Below are 16,200 nucleotides of genomic sequence, written 5' to 3' on the forward strand. Positions count from 1 at the left end.
ACCCAGCTCGGCTGATTGTCATGCCTAAATGGCCACCATTTTGGGAAGGTCGTCATTACCATGTAGGCAACGGCGTGCTACTCTTGTTTACATTTAGATGAACAAAAACAACAGCTTTCATGTATTGTAGTATTTGTATGGCACTGTCTGCACAAACGGGGATATTTCAGCTCACTTATAAAACAAAACACCGTGCAGTAAATTGCATACATTTTTAATTTAAAAATTATTATTTTTTTGTTTGTGCTATTTACTCAGTACTTCAGTAATTATTTCAATGTATATTTTACTCTTACTCAAGTATTTTTTTGGAGGACTACTTTTTACTTTTACTGGAATCACATTATTGTCAAGTAACAGTACTCTTACTTGAGTACAATGTTTGGCTACTCTACCCACCTCTGAAGTGGACTCTATTGCTACGCTTACGTTTAAGCAACATTTTTGCTCATCAGATCAGCCAGTGTCGTATTTGTTGCACTGGTCAGTTGTATTTTCGCATTGAGGTGCTGCGGGTCGTGGCCCTGGTTGTGGTCCCAGCGGAACTGCAAGCATACGTAAAATCGGCGACAAGAGCTGATCCGCTAGTACATCTCGTATTAATTAGGAAACGTGCCTACAATTATCTAGTTTACGAATGTTAATGTTAAATATATTAAGCGACGGAGCGATGTTAGGGATTATGTCACTACACAGAATTAACTAACTTCAAATTCAGAAAAAGGGAAATAAAAACAGAAAAATATTGTAGTTAATATTTTCGTGGAGGATGCATATGGGATTAGCCTTTGTAAAAGTGAAAAATGAAGTGAAACAGTCAATTCCTTTCCAGAAGGACAGTGCTTAAAGAGGAGGATGCTATTCATGTGGCACAGCTTGCAGCAGGCATCACGTGCAGGTGGAGATGGGGCTGGCTCAAGTTGGAGGCCAAAACAAAAAAGCAAAGAAATGAGGCAAATTGTATTTTAATCTTAAATTTGTACATCAACATGTACTTGGGGCGGTGTAAATAAATATTTTTCTGCGTTAAGAAAAATTGTTGATTTTACCTTATTGCACTCTTCAGAGTCTTACAGATTGCTTAATTTATGTTAAAATAAAAAATAAATTATCTGCGGGGGCCCGGGGGATCCCCCTACAATGTTGGGGTTTTTTGTCACCATTTTCATGCCTTTGGTTTTTGCATGTTTGCTCTCAAGATGCAGTCAGATATAAAACTGTTGTTGGAATTCTACTACAGAAAGATAAGAGAATAAACAAGGAGGATACTGACCTAAGGTCCTCGCTGTGGTAATTTCGCTAAAAGGTCCTGTACCAACTTTGTTGTGAGAAAGGAGACTGAACTGATACTCAGTAGCAGGAGACAGGCCTGTCACCAACAAGGTGGTGCCGGAGATAGAGGGTACAGGCACAGAGAACCAGTCTTGCTTCCCTTCATTATCATGTGGTGAAATCTTTTTTACCCTGCAGAAGGAACAAGACCGAGAGGCGAGATGTGAAAACAAAAGACGGGAGGGGAATCTGCTTTTATGAAACATGACAGAAAAGTGGGTTTCATTAATCATTCATATTCATCACCAGCTTGAAATTTTGTTTCAAAGACAGCACTGATGTATCCCTACTAATGCACAGTGAGCGTGCCACTCCAATTAGAGGAATTGTCGTTATCTCCAGCAGAGCAGAGGTCCTGCGTATCTATTTTATCCATAGCAAATTTCTTGACTCCAGAGGCAAAAGCAGGAGATGAAGAAAAAAAGGATTCACCTCTCCACAACTGAAAGAACGTTTGAACATTATAAATTTGAGTCGTAAAAAAAAGGTTTGACGGCCCTGGCTAGAAGTGTCATCTTACATTAAAGAGGTCAAAATATTCATTTATTAATGTGGCGGATTTAATTGTAAGGTCCTGGTTTAAGTGAGAAAACAAAGGATGAATTGCCATTAATTGCCCACAGAGCTCCCACAACTACACAATCATTAATTTTTTATTTCTCTGACATTTACATTATAGTTACATTACAGTCTCACTTAAAATAATAAGTTTTATGTCTGCATCACAGCTCTATTTTAGGCACAGGTCTTATCTTCATAATGCAAATGTAGTACAAGACGATTACAGTCATATGTTTTAATTGACAATGACATACATATATCCATCGATCAATTTTCTATATGGCTTATCCTCATTAGGTCGTGGACACCCTAGGCTGGGCAACAGTCAATCCCCTAAGATCATTTCAACTCACTCTGACGTTTCATATCATATCATATCATATCTTATCAATTTCATATCACCATAGATACAGTGCTGTGAAAGTATTTGCCCCCTTCTCAAATTCTTATTTATTTTGCAGTTTCCACACTTTAATGTTTAAGATCAAATTAAAGAACTGTAAATATTAGACAAAAGATAACCCAAGTAAATATAAAATGCTGGTTTTAAATGGTGATTTTATTTATTTAAAAAAACAAAAAAGTATTCAAAGCTACCTGGTCCTGTGTAAAAAAGTAACTGTCCCCTAAACCTAATAACTGGTTGGGCCCACCTCAGCAGCAACAACTGAAATCAAGTGTTTTCCATAACTGGCAATGAGTCTTTCACACCTCTGTGAAGATACAGTATTTTAGCCCACTCTGCCTTGCACTGGAGGGAGGGTTGTTGAGAATGAAGGTCGTGCCACGCCATTTCCATCAAATTCAGAAGTTGACTTGCTGATGTGGTTTGCATCATTGTCCTGCTACAGAAGCCAAGTGCTCTTCAGCTTGACGTCACAAACTGATAGCCGTAAATTCTCCTTCAGGATTTTCTGGTAAAGAGCAGAATTCATGGTTCCATCAATCACAGCAAGTCATCCAGGTCCTGAAGGAGTAAAATCGGCCGCAGACAATCACAATACCACCACCATGTTTGACTTGTGGTATGATGTTCTTTTTCTAAAATGCTATGTTACATTCACACCAGATGTAACGAGACACACACCTTCCAAGAAGTTCTTCTTTCGTCTTGTCATTCCATAGAATATTCTCCCAAAAGTCTTGGGAGTCATTCAGGTTTTTTTTGTTTTTTTTTTGCAAAAGTAAGATAAGCCTTTATATTCTTTTTGGCCAGCAGTAGTTTTTGTCTTGGAATTCTGCCATGGGTGCAATTTTTTCCCAGTACCTTTCCTATTGTTGAGTCATGAACACTGACCTTAATTGAGGCAAGGGAGGCCTGCAGTTGTCCTTTGTGACCTTTGGGGCAATTTCTGTAGACCGGCCACTCGTGGGAAGGTTTACAACTGTTCAATGCTTTCTCAATTTGTGGATAATGGCTCTCACCATGGTTTGCTGGAGTCCTAAAGCTTTAGAAATGGCTTTGTAATCCTTTCTGGAATCTTCTTCTTTTCCTTTCGGCTTGTCCCGTTAGGGGTCGCCACAGCGCGTCATCCTTTTCCATGAGAGCCTATCTCCTGCATCCTCCTCTCGAACACCAACTGCCATCATGTCTTCCCTCACGACATCCATCAACCTTCTCTTTGGTCTTCCTCTAGCTCTCTTGCCTGGCAGCTCCATCCTCATCATCCTTCTACCAATATACTCACTCTCTCTCCTCTGGACGTGTCCAAACCATTGAAGTCTGCTCTCTCTAACTTTGTCTCCAAAACATCGAACCTTGGCTGTCCCTCTGATGAGCTCATTTCTAATTTTATCCAACCTGGTCACTCCGAGAGCGAACCTCAACATCTTCATTTCCGCCACCTCCAGCTCTGCTTCCTGTTTTCTCTTCAGTGCCACTGTCTCTAATCCATACATCATGGCTGGCCTCACCACTGTTTTATAAACTTTGCCCTTCATCCTAGCAGAGACTCTTCTGTCACATAACACACCTGACACCTTCCTCCACCCGTTCCAACCTGCTTGGACCCGTTTCTTCACTTCCTGACCACACTCACCATTGCTCTGGACGGTTGACCCCAAGTATTTAAAGTCCTCTACCCTTGCCATCTCTTCTCCCTGTAGCCTCATTCTTCCCCCACCACCCCTCTCATTCATGCACATATATTCTGTTTTACTTCGGCTAATCTTCATTCCTCTTCTTTCCAGTGCATGCCTCCATCTTTCTGGAATAATAGATGTAAATTACTTTATTTCTCATCTGTTCTTGAATTTCTTTGGATCTTGAAATTTTGTTGCAACTTTTTGAGATCTTTTGGTCATGCTAATTTTGTCAGACAGGCTCAAATGTATGTGAATTCTTGATTGAACAGGTCTGGAGGTAATCAGGCTTGGGTGTGGTCAGTGAATATAAGCTCAGCTTCGCCCCTAAAAATGTGATTAGCCGCAGTTAATTTATAATTTAACAAGAGGAGCAATTGTTCTTCACACAGGGCCAAGTAGCTTTTAATAGTTTTTTTACCCTTAACAAATAAAACCCCAATTTAAAAACTGCATGTTATGTTTACTTAGTTGATATTTGTCTGATATTTACATTTCTGTGATGATAGTAAACATTAAAAGTGGTGAAACTATGAAAAAATTAAAATAAATAAGAGTTTGCGAAGGGGGCAAATACTTTCACGGCACTGTACATAACAGACTGCAAGCCAAACTGATCAGCTTTGCTTATCTATGCATTTCTAAACCAGTATAAAAGTGCTGATTCATGTGATCATATATATACAGTATCGTTGTCTTTTGTCAGTAACCTCTTAATGTTGCTGTAGTATGACCACTGAATTATAAAGCTGAGCTCTGCAGTGACATATATTATTGTAGCTGCCATTAAGTTATAACAGATAAATGAATTCCTCATCCTAAAGATCAATGGAGTAATACCAGTGCTGTAAATGGCTGCCATAGTTACAGCCCGAGCAGAAAGTGGGAGGCTTTACACCTACCATACTGAAAATGTCTGAGCTGAACCTCCATCAAACCCTGCCTCCCAGGATATATTGGCCTGCTTCACTCCTGGAGAGATGGACAGGGATGTAGCTACATGGGGGCTGGTTCCTGTAATGGCAAGAACAGAGAGTTCATGTAAATTATACAGAAAAAGCCCATCTCAGACTGGACCATGTTTACCAACTGGAGTCAGAGTGAAGGCGCAGGCATTCGGCTTGAGCGTTGCTTTCATAGCCATGGTCCTTCTAAAAAAAAGTCATTGTACCTAATATAGTGGAACCTATAAGTCAAAAGCCCCTGAGGTTGGTCAAGAAAAATATGACTCCAAGTCTCACAAAACTTCAGTTTAAATTGCCATCATGCATACAGCATACCATGCAGCATTCGCTGCGTACCTGAAAAGAGCTCAGTTCAGTGATCATCAAATAACTGCATGCATTTTTTTTTGCTGCTCTTTTTTGTTGTTTTTTGATTTTTTATCTAACATATTCCAAAATAAAGACCAGTCTAAACAGTCGTGTTAAATGAAGAACATGGAAAATAACCAGAATTTACCTGAACTCAAAGTAGTAAAAAAGAAAAGAAAGCCTGCTTTAACATACTACATACTGAATCTTTATTTAATGTTAAAGTAGTACTTTGTTTTATAGTGACAACTTCCTCTTCCCCTTGCATGACAATGAAAACAAAGCTTTGTTGAATAGCTACAAAAGCGCTATACAAAACCATTACCTAACATTTTACACAATGGTTAACTTATTTGTTCTTAGTAACATAGCCTGTGCAGTTATTGATTTTGTAATGGCAACAGTTTGACCGTGAAACAAATTTCTTTAGAAATCCAAACAAGTCAGAGATACATTGTCTTTTTTTTCAACTCTGTATGTTTTGGGCCCGGAAAAGACAGGAGTAGGTGGTTTAAAAAAATCCAATGTACTGCTGCAACCACTTCACCATGAAAGTGTATTACTGAGGTTGTCGTCGGAACTGATACTGAACTTGATTCCATTATGTTGGAAGGTACCATATACCATGTACATGATAAGAAACAGCAGCATTATTTATTAAAAAAAAAAAAAAAAGAACGGCTGCTATTTGCACTCACCCAAGACAAAGATTTGAGTGAAGGCTTTTACAAGGGCTACACGATTAGAAACACTGCACTCCCACATCCCATGATGGTCCTTAGCGAGGGGCCGCAGCAACAGCGACCCATTGGGTGTGACAGAATAAGATATGCGACGACCCAGGTCAACCTTCAAAAAAGAGATTAAAGAATGAAAGACCAATGCAATACAAATCTTAATAACCAACAAATGCTGTTATGTTATCGTTTTACCAACCCCATTTGATCAAGCGAAAGAGAAAGTCTAATACAAAAAACCAGTACATTTATAGATTTGAAATAAATCTGTCTTGTTTTAACTGTAATTATGGTTTCACTATTAACAGAATTGGAGTGGCCTGCTCAGAGCCCTGACATTAACACCTTTTGGATGAACTAGCGCACAGATTGTGAGTGAGTCATTTGTTTCCTCTAAACCTACTTATGTTCTTCTGAATAAACGGACAAAAATTCCTGCAGATTCAGTTGAGCAGTTCTGATTCACGAAGAAAAGCACAAAATGTTAGGAAAAGCCAAACAGGACTCTTCCCTTCGTTAGAGTGGGTGGGGCCATTCCATTGTAACTCAAACAGCATGAGAAACCTCACAATAATTTGCACCCTTCCTACAAGAGTGATAAAATTCTTTGTGTAATTATTGTGTAACTAAATAGCTTATCAGCGATCTTATTTTACTATGAGCAGCAGACTAGATTGGTCATGAGGTTATAAGTGAATGCTATCATTCAAACTCATTTTCCTCATATAATAAATTATTAATGCGTCACTCTGTTACGATGGCTATTTAATCTCGTCTCCATAGCATGTATTAATTGGTGCAAGGGAGATTCAGGGGAAAGTGGAACGTTGGGTTTCTTGTAATGTGCTGAGTGCTATTATGGCAAACTGAGTTTTTAATTCTTTGAATACAAATATTTGGGTTTCTGGAGTGCCTGGAGTCTTTTCTGATCTTCCTATTTCTGAAAATATATCTGTGAGTGAGACATTTCTGCCCCATTGTTACATAACATTCAAATTTACATAATAACTCTTCCCTTACCGTTTTCCTATTTTGATAGATGACTGTCACATACCTTTTATTAAGACATCTGGGAATTGTTTCAAATTGTGGAAAAGCAGTATAATATCTCTGCTTTAAAGAGTGTCTACTCCCTCTTCAGTTTCATTTTACCTTGGTCCAGCTGACTTTAACTGTAGCGTCATCATTGCCTTGACACAGGATGACCAAGGTTCTCCCAACCTTATGTTTGTACTGCTTCTCTGGAGTGATGCTGAAGGATGGGGGATCCTGTGAATTGTCAGAGCAATACAGCTGAATCAAGGCACTTGCACCAATGCCAACAACGGATATGAAGACAAGATTAATGCCTCATTGGACAAGATTATTTTAATAACAGAAGGATTAGCCACACAATTAACTCCCTAATAGTGCAGCTATTGTTGTGATTCAGCGCTGACTTCCATTAATACCAGAGGGCACCAACGTCGAAGTGAAAAGGTCAATAAAATGTTGTTTTTGATTCGCTGTGACTGATGCCATTTAGGCTGATTACAGTAGTGGTCAACAACACCATTTTTTGTTAAAATAAGGGTACACATTCATTTGTGATTGTACTGTTAAGAACCTTCTGTTATTTTATCCCACATTTCAAAACCATGTATAGAGTACTGAAAATCTATCACCTTTGAATGATAATTTGTGGTTATTTTTTGCCCACAGCAGCATGTGAAAATAACCTAGTTGAACATTATTAAGGCTATCCAATTTTAAAGTCTAACTGTATACAGCACTATGATCACGCTAATTTTTTAAGGTGGTCACAGTCAACGGTTAAAAGAGCATAATTCATCACCCGGGAAACAGATGCTGAAACATTCAAGTGCAGTCACAATGAGCAACGATAGTAACACAGTACATTACAACTCACTTGTGTGCACACTAACCTGCAAAATAACCTTGGTTGCTCCAGATTGTCCCATACTGCCATAGCTGTTGAATGGGGTGCAGGTGTACTCTCCTTCCACGTCATCATTGACTGTGGCCATCAGCAAATTGCCCTCAGGGCTTAAGGTCCACCCTGGATACTGTAAGAAAAGCCAAAAACATTGAAAAGAACCACTAACTACCAGACATTCCAGCAGTTGCCAGCTTTTCAGTAACTGTAGTGGTATCATTCCACAAGCACTTGACAAGTAAATGTTTCAATTGATGTTTTCTTTAGGGGAACACATTGAAAGAATTACGATTACTTGGCTAACCACATCTTCTAGAAGTAGACTATGGCAAAGGACCATCTCTGTTGTACAGTCATAGATTCAAAAAAATAGTGTAAATACAATTTACACTCCCAGTTGGGTAATAGATTTAATCTCCACAACTACATTGGTAGAGTGTATTAAATCCCTTAACATTAGCTTTATATTGTTATGATGGCTTAATACTGTCATTTGAATTAGTTCATCGGTTTTGTTGTCAAATTAGCTAATGGCTTTGTGGCTCTGGACAAAAACCTAATTTATGAAGAGCTTCATTCCTAACTATTTTTACTAAAGGCACTTACCGGCACATTAAATACAAGGACTTCAATTACCCTTTAACTGTGTAGTTGACTTTTGTTAAGTTTGTATTGACGTCAGTGTGCTATTACTGTATACCCATCAGAATGAGTCTTTGACAGTGTGTTACTGTGAATATGTGCGCTTGTGACAGCAGTGTTAGAAGTGAGATAATTGGCAACAGTGTGGCTCCCCATGCCTTTGTTCCTCGCTGCAGGAAATATATCACATTTCCTGTGGCATGTCTTGTCCATTGGCATGTCTTTTTGTACAAACGCTGGGCCTGATTTACAAAAGGTATGTGCATGCAAAAACATCTCCAAACTTGATAGGGCACCCAAACAGATGTGGAAACTGATCTTTTAACCAGGATTGCATCTGTCAAACGCACTAAATTGCTGCGCAGTTCATTTTGCGCATTTGGATAATGGAAGGCGGCACGCTGGGCGACTGGTTAGAGCGTCAGCCTCACAGTTCTGAGGACCCGGGTTCAATCCCCGGCCCCGCCTGTGTGGAGTTTGCATCTTATCCCCGTGCCTGTGTGGGTTTTCTCCGGGCACTGCGGTTTCCTCCCACATCCCAAAAACATGCATTAATTGGAGACTCTAAATTGCCCGTAGGTGTGAATGTGAGTGCGGATGGTTGTTTGTTTCTATGTGCCCTGCGATTGGCTAGCAACCAGTTCAGGGTGTACCCCGCCTCCTGCCCGATGACAGCTGGGATAGGCTCCAGCGCGCCCACGACCCTAGTGAGGAGAAGCGGCTCAGAAAATGGATGGATGGATAATGGAGCATATACAAATAGTTTAATTTAGCACCCACAATTTGATTTATCAAACCTGAGATGCATTGCTGTGGCTGATTTTGTGTCTTTCGTGCATCTGAAAGGCAGGTGCAAACAAGCATGCAAAGCGGTACCAGCGTAGCACAGGCAAAATGAGAGGAGATGCGGAGAACTTCTCCGCGTGTGAAAATATTTTTGAAATGCCAAAAAAATTATCGAGGCATATCGTCTACTCAGCAATGCAGATTTGGAGCATCTGAGTTGCTGGATTACATGCAGACTTTTTTTTCATTCCGATTGAAATCATTCCGATTGAAGAGCTCAGGTAAACTGTTTACATGGGACATGATCTATTCCAATCTGGTGTTTACATGTGCCACAACATTTACTCAGAACAGCCGTTTTAGACGTGACATCTATGTAAACATCATGCAGGCGGCATGGGTTCAACTCCCACTCAGTGACAGTATGAATGTGAGTGTGATTGGTTGTCCATGTCTAAATGTGCCCTGGGACTGACAGTTGACCAGTGTAGAAAGCCTTTCGCCCGAAGTCAGCCGGGATAGACTCCAGCACCGTGACCCTGAACAGGATAAGCGGTGTTGAGAATACAGTAGGTGTGGTGGAGGTCAGTCGTCTATTTAGCACAGTAGTTGTCATTGTTTTTACATTTTTTATGAAAGCAACAGCTTGACACTAATGCGCTCCTTCAACATTTCGGTCTATCCGGCTTTGCAGTCACAAATCATCATGCCATATGACCTATGACAAAACACCTTTCAACTCTGCATTTGCTTGTATCCAGGTCATTTCAGTGAACCGTGACAATTGGTGCTTGCCACTCCAAGAGCAGCTTTCCGGGTGTGCTGTCCCATAACTTTAAACTTCATTGTGCTTACCAGGGCTCTACACTAACTTTTGCAGTAGTACAAATGGTGCAACCAACTGAAAAAGTTGCACATGATTTTGGTTGCACCATTTTTTTGAGGTACAGCATGACCATGGCATACCATAGTTTAGATTGAGAGGGACTCGAGATATGATATTTGCATATATTACTGTGAATAAGAAGTTTGTCTGCAACAAGCAGTAGAAGGCAAAACAGGTCAATCAAAATTAAAAAACAAAACCAAAAAACAAGGGCTTTACTTATGTTTGATCATTTGTTCCACTACAGGGGCCAGCAGCCAGCTCTTACAGTGAGGGCTCCTAATCCTCTTCCCTTGAGAAAACCACTTAATTTTGACCATTACCATAATTAACATACATTTAAAAATGATTCCATAAGTGTACCACCACCATATAAAAGTATTATTGATTATTCACTCTATTTTGCAAATTATCTATGAGCAAAACAAACCAATTTACCTATTTGAAATCAAACGCGCATGTGTCTTCAATCAGCATTCATCACTACCTGCATATAAGCCTGTCAGTTCCGGGAAGCTGTCACCTGAGTGACTGTGGTACATCGGCCGACTCTCATACCTCCAGGTTTTTGCTGTATATAAGTAACTACCCGACGACTCGCATCTGTCCTCACCCGATTGTGTTCTTCTTTGTCTCCAGTGCTCCTCTCATGCCCTCCCAAGCTACCCCACCTGCTCACGTCCCCGCTTCCTGCTCGCTCTATGTCCTGACGGGCCACCGTCTCGCCTTGGATATCCTTACCCTGAGCCAACCCTCAATAAACCCTTCTAAACCTACTCCCTCCGCTTCAGTCTGCTTTTGGGTCCAGTCGAAGCTGATACGATTAGCATCGTTACAGTTGGCCATCATTTAAAAGAAAAATAAACAGGCTTTCCAACAATATAAAATGTATTGGCAAGTTTCATGGTTACAGAGCAATATATATCACATATTTCAGAATTTTCAAATTTAGTATTGGAAATTAGTTTGGAATACGCACGGCTGATGCCTCCACAGAATGTGAAATCAAATTTAAAAACTTACATATGACAGGAGCATACATTCAATTACACAATAAGGGTCAGAAATCCTGTGAAAACAGAGTTTTCATGGCTAAATCTGTTCTTTCTTACCAAGGACAGGTCAAGTGGCTCGCCATTCTTAGTCCAATCAACACGGAGCAGAGGAGGCTGAGCTACTGAGGAGCAGTTAACCATGCCGTCCATGCCTGTGGGAAGATAGGTTTCCCGAGGCATTTGAAGAGCCTGGGCTGGATCTGAGAAAGGAAAAGCATTTAAATGGCTTTCAGGTTTTTTAAATAACCACAGCAGACTATTTCATCCACACAGGAAGTCACACATGCTGGTGAGACTGCATTGTGACTTCTGATTAATTTGTTGAACAGATTGTTTAGTGATACTCAAATTTTACAAGTGCTTTTACAGTTAAATATGCATGTATTTTTCCTTTCCTTTGGCTTTTTTTTTTACATTATGAAAAAAGACAAGTCTTAGCAAGGCATGTTTTGAGAAAAAAAAATTATCAACCTCATTCACTAATAAATGCATCGAAATGTTCTCACTCTGTGCACAAGCACAGCGTGGACGCTTCAGCGTAGATGCAAAATCACGGATTCATGACGTGCATACCAGCCAATTTTCGTCACACCACTGTGAGTATGTTAATAATATGAATGAATGAATAATCATATCTCAAATTTTTGCTTGCAAGTCAAACCAAAGTCTCAGGTCACTTGTAAGTCGAGGTACCACTGTATTTAACTAACAGCAAACTTCCCTGGTGTACAATTTTGGATAGTGATTTGAGGGGTATCTTTTTGGGAGAAGAGTCAATCATTCAACAATACTAGGTATTAAAAAACAAACATTTTCATGTTGTATAAGCCACAGGTACAAACCATACACAAAGACTTACGCATCACTGTGAGGATGGCAGAAGCAGTGGGTGGTGTCAGCAGGCCATTAGTCGGTGCACAGGTGTAGTTCCCAGAATCCTCTGGGATGAGACTTGAAATGAGGAGAGTTCCATCAACCATGATCTTCACGCGTAACTTTAGCGACCTTCAAAGAAAAACACATTTCAATTTGCATAGAACAAGCTATTGCAGCTTCAGAATCACAATGAGAAACAATGCAGCTTTTGTGTGCTCGCCAAGGCACTTTAACATTGTGGGAGGTTTTTTTCCTAGTTGTTTTTGTTTTTCTTATTGCACACTTGTCCCCAATGTGCACATGGGCGTTAAGGAAAATGAACTGAAGTTTGAATGCTTTGTTCTAGTGCAGCCTGCATAAGGCAATAGTTCCATACACAACAAACTGACTCATTTAATGATTTAATGTCCTACCTGTCTTGCTTTGATATGGATGTTAACTCATGATGGAATGGTACCGTTAGCTTACCCTTTTTTTCATACAAGCAATGAATCAAATGACTAATGTGAAGTGGTTACTCCTCGCTATGAACACACAAGAAATTTACTGCCGGCTCTGTGGCTGTAAGCAGCTTTTTAGCCTCATTTCACTACAAAATGAATGCATGAGTCAGTCTCGGAGCTCACATCAAAATGGTATCTAGATGCAGACATCTGTTTCCACAATATAATCTCTGATAAACTCCCTGTGCACAGACCGCTCCAGCACAGCAACACAGAATAATGTGATGAAAGAAAATTGGAACTTTTACATAGCTATGCGGCGACATATTTCCAAATGAACAGAAAGAGGTAATACAAAAGAGGTGATACAAAATAGGTTCTCGTCAATTGAGTAAAACACTGTTACAAATAAATCTATGCATTTCTTTAGACTGCAAGTTTACAAGGCATCAATTGAGTGCATATTAATGGTTACATTAAAAAAAATATCAGCAGGATATTAACTTCAAAACTGGATGCAAAGCACGAATTGACAACTCACTCCTTTTCAAGTTTTTTTTCCATTCAACATAAACAACATCATCACCACTTATTGTATAAAAGGTATCACAAATTAGAAACAAAAACATACAATAAATTCAGAAATGTGTGTGTGTGTGTGTGTGTGTGTGTGTGTGTGTGTGTTGTCTGGTAGATTATTGCTCAGTCGTATCAATATTTCTGGTCCAAAAAAATGTAAAGCCTGTTTATTTCACTTTTAAATGATGCTCTATTCCTAAGGAACATGCATTTGCGGGAAGAGCAGCACACCTGATTATGTTCGTTGCACTGAGGTGATATGATATGTGACAAATCGTCACCGCCTATGTGCTAAACCAGTGGTGTCAAACTCAAATTCACAGTGGGCCAAAATTTAAAATTGGGACAACGTCGCGGGCCAAACTCAATATTTAATGAAAAATCACTGCGATCTGCATGTTTCCCTTCTCTGCAGAAATGTTGAAGTTTATCATATGACAACAAACTCATAAAATGTTGCTTCTACACTCAAGCTGGAATAAACAAAATTTAATATTATAAACACGAGAAATCCAATTTGCAATAAAAGACATCAGTGGTATTTGTTTGTTGTTTTGTATTTATATAGATAACAGGAATTATTCTGTCTCTCCATCTTCTATTTATCTATCTCCAACTACCTTTCTTTTATATGCACATCTTTTTTCAAAGGCCAACAAAACAACCCAAAAAAATAAGAATGTCCTTCAATAAAAGTCCAAACTTCAAACTATTAACAGTCCCTGCCTATGAGTTGATAAAGGGCATTAAAAAAAAATAAAAAATTCAATTACGTTATATTCTTTGTTACAGCCACGTTACTCCGCACACGACAAACAGGTCTGTCTCTTACTTTAGTGAACAGACAATCTGCCTCCCACCTGTCTTGGAAGTTAACCGTTTTCCATCTTTCGTTTGTCCATTTTTGGGAAGGGGAAGTGTACATTTGCTCGAGGGGACTGGTAGCATAGTTGCTAACGACTGCAACAGAAAGGGAAGGGGCGCTCGCCGGTCAAGACTGATGGGCCAACACACGAGCAAAGCCTTCTGGGATTTGTAATTTTAGTGGCGCATGTGCTATATACTGGCGGGCCAGCTCTAATCCAAATTTGATATGGTCTTGCAGGCCAAATATAATTACATCGTGGGCCAAATTTGGCCCCCGGGCCTGAGTTTGACATATATGTGCTAAACTGATCAATCTGCTCTCATTCTTGACTCTTGTTTTTTATTCTTTGGTGAAGTGGATGATTGAAGTCTCAGTAAAAAGGAAGTAAGGATTTACCTCTCTGCATTTAGATATGATTCAATTAAGGCAAGTGTTGTTTTCCTACATAGCGTTCTCGTGTCTTCTCTTCAGTGCGCCACTACAACCCAACTTCTGTTGCTGGAATCTTAACTCCTCACTGAACATAATGTTCTTCCACATGTTTAGGTTCAGGTGTTCATCAGGCAGCACTACAACTGTCACACTCAGTTGTGCTGCTCATCCCACAGATCCATGTTCTCTACATATGGGGCATCATTTGAAAGGGAAATTAACAGACTTATCAACAATAGAAGATTATACAGCGGTGCCTTGAGATACGAGTGACCAGACCAACAATTGTTTCTATACAAGAGCCATCATTGAGCCAAAAAAAAAAAAGGAGTGTGTATGGTGACATTTAACTCAACCCAACTCACTTTGGCAGATAGTGAAGAATTCTTAAAAAAATAAAATAATGTTTAATGCATTAATGCAACCAGTTGAAGGTTACTGTCAAACTAAACATAAAACAAAGAAAATTACATGTGTATTTAAAACAACCACATAACGTATTCTAAGGAACGTGTGCCAGCTTAATGCTAACAAACCATGCAAAACTCCATAGTTGTGAAACAGTTATTCATGTGTGTCTCTGTCTGGATTATACTGCCCCCAAGTGGCCAATGCAAACACACCAGAAGGAGCAACACAATGCCCATTGAATTGAAGCAAAAAATGTGGGGAAAAATAGTTTATTCTTTACATTTTATTTAAGTATGTCATTACTGTATTTTTTATTTTATTTTATAAAAGACAATGTTAGAGTGATATTTTTCTTGTAAAAAACATTTATTTATTATTATTTATTATATTATTTAATCTTTTTGGGGGGAAGATGGAAATTATTTATTTATGTGAGATATGAGTGTTTTGAGTTGCGTGCTTGTTCATAGAACAAATTAAATTGCTATCTCAAAGCACCACTGTATAAATATTACCAAACACATTTAGAGAAATAACTATAAGGGTGTGCATTCAGTTCCCACATGCAGAATTATATACAATTTCCTCTTCAAAAGATCCCACTTTGCTACAAAAATCAGGTCGGTCCTTTACTAAAGTAATGCAAAAAAAAAAAAACAACAACATCTGCGCTACAGACTCTCTCCTAGCCATCACTTTGTAATACGTGTTGGGTGGGTGATGTGGTGGTAATCATGCAGAACCCCAAGGATCTTTTTCGTGGCACTTATTTGGGCTATTGTAAAAAGCTGCCCTACATGAAATTTGGTCCTCTGTAATTTCAAGCCAATTTCATTTTCTGTTTTTTATGTGACACGAGCCAAACATTTATTTTTTTGTATTTTGTGTTGTATGAGAGCCTTTGGTGGGAGTGCCTACTTGTCATCGTCATTAGTAGAGCGTGCACTTATCCACAACAAGCTGACACACACACACAATGGAACACAAAAACTCAAGTGTCTGTTGACACACATACACACACACCCCCCCACACACGCTAACGCACAAACACACACACACACACACACACACACACTTGAGTTAGGAGGAATATATGATCCATAGAATATACAATGTATTTCCCAAAGGGCCTTACTTTGTTCTGCAACATTATTCTGAAGTATTTTTATTTCTACTCTTTTCTATTGTCGCAAAGGTATATAGTTTTTAATACTACAAACAAGAAAAAGAGTAAAACGTGAACCTTCACACTCAAGAATGA

The 16,200-nt window shown here is 39.2% G+C and overlaps 1 protein-coding gene across 10 annotated transcripts in view; it reads right to left on the bottom strand.

Annotated features, from left to right (window-relative positions):
• LOC133490256 (protein turtle homolog A-like) overlaps positions 1–16,200 on the bottom strand; it is a 72,190-nt gene that overhangs the window by 20,754 nt on the left and 35,236 nt on the right. For all 10 annotated transcript variants that reach the window (XR_009792143.1, XM_061800112.1, XM_061800113.1 and 7 more), the window contains 7 exons: positions 12,190–12,335; positions 11,388–11,530; positions 7,951–8,091; positions 7,178–7,294; positions 5,987–6,137; positions 4,878–4,989; positions 1,274–1,464 (listed from right to left, as the gene is read on the bottom strand). Coding sequence is in view for 9 of the 10 variants with exons in the window: in XM_061800112.1 (XP_061656096.1) it covers positions 1,274–1,464; positions 4,878–4,989; positions 5,987–6,137; positions 7,178–7,294; positions 7,951–8,091; positions 11,388–11,530; positions 12,190–12,335 (1,001 nt within the window). In the remaining variant the exon portion in view is untranslated. The remainder of the gene's footprint in view (positions 1–1,273; positions 1,465–4,877; positions 4,990–5,986; positions 6,138–7,177; positions 7,295–7,950; positions 8,092–11,387; positions 11,531–12,189; positions 12,336–16,200) is intronic.

Source organism: Phyllopteryx taeniolatus, chromosome 15 (assembly GCF_024500385.1).
Source record: "Phyllopteryx taeniolatus isolate TA_2022b chromosome 15, UOR_Ptae_1.2, whole genome shotgun sequence".
NCBI classification, from domain to species: Eukaryota; Metazoa; Chordata; class Actinopteri; order Syngnathiformes; family Syngnathidae; genus Phyllopteryx; species Phyllopteryx taeniolatus.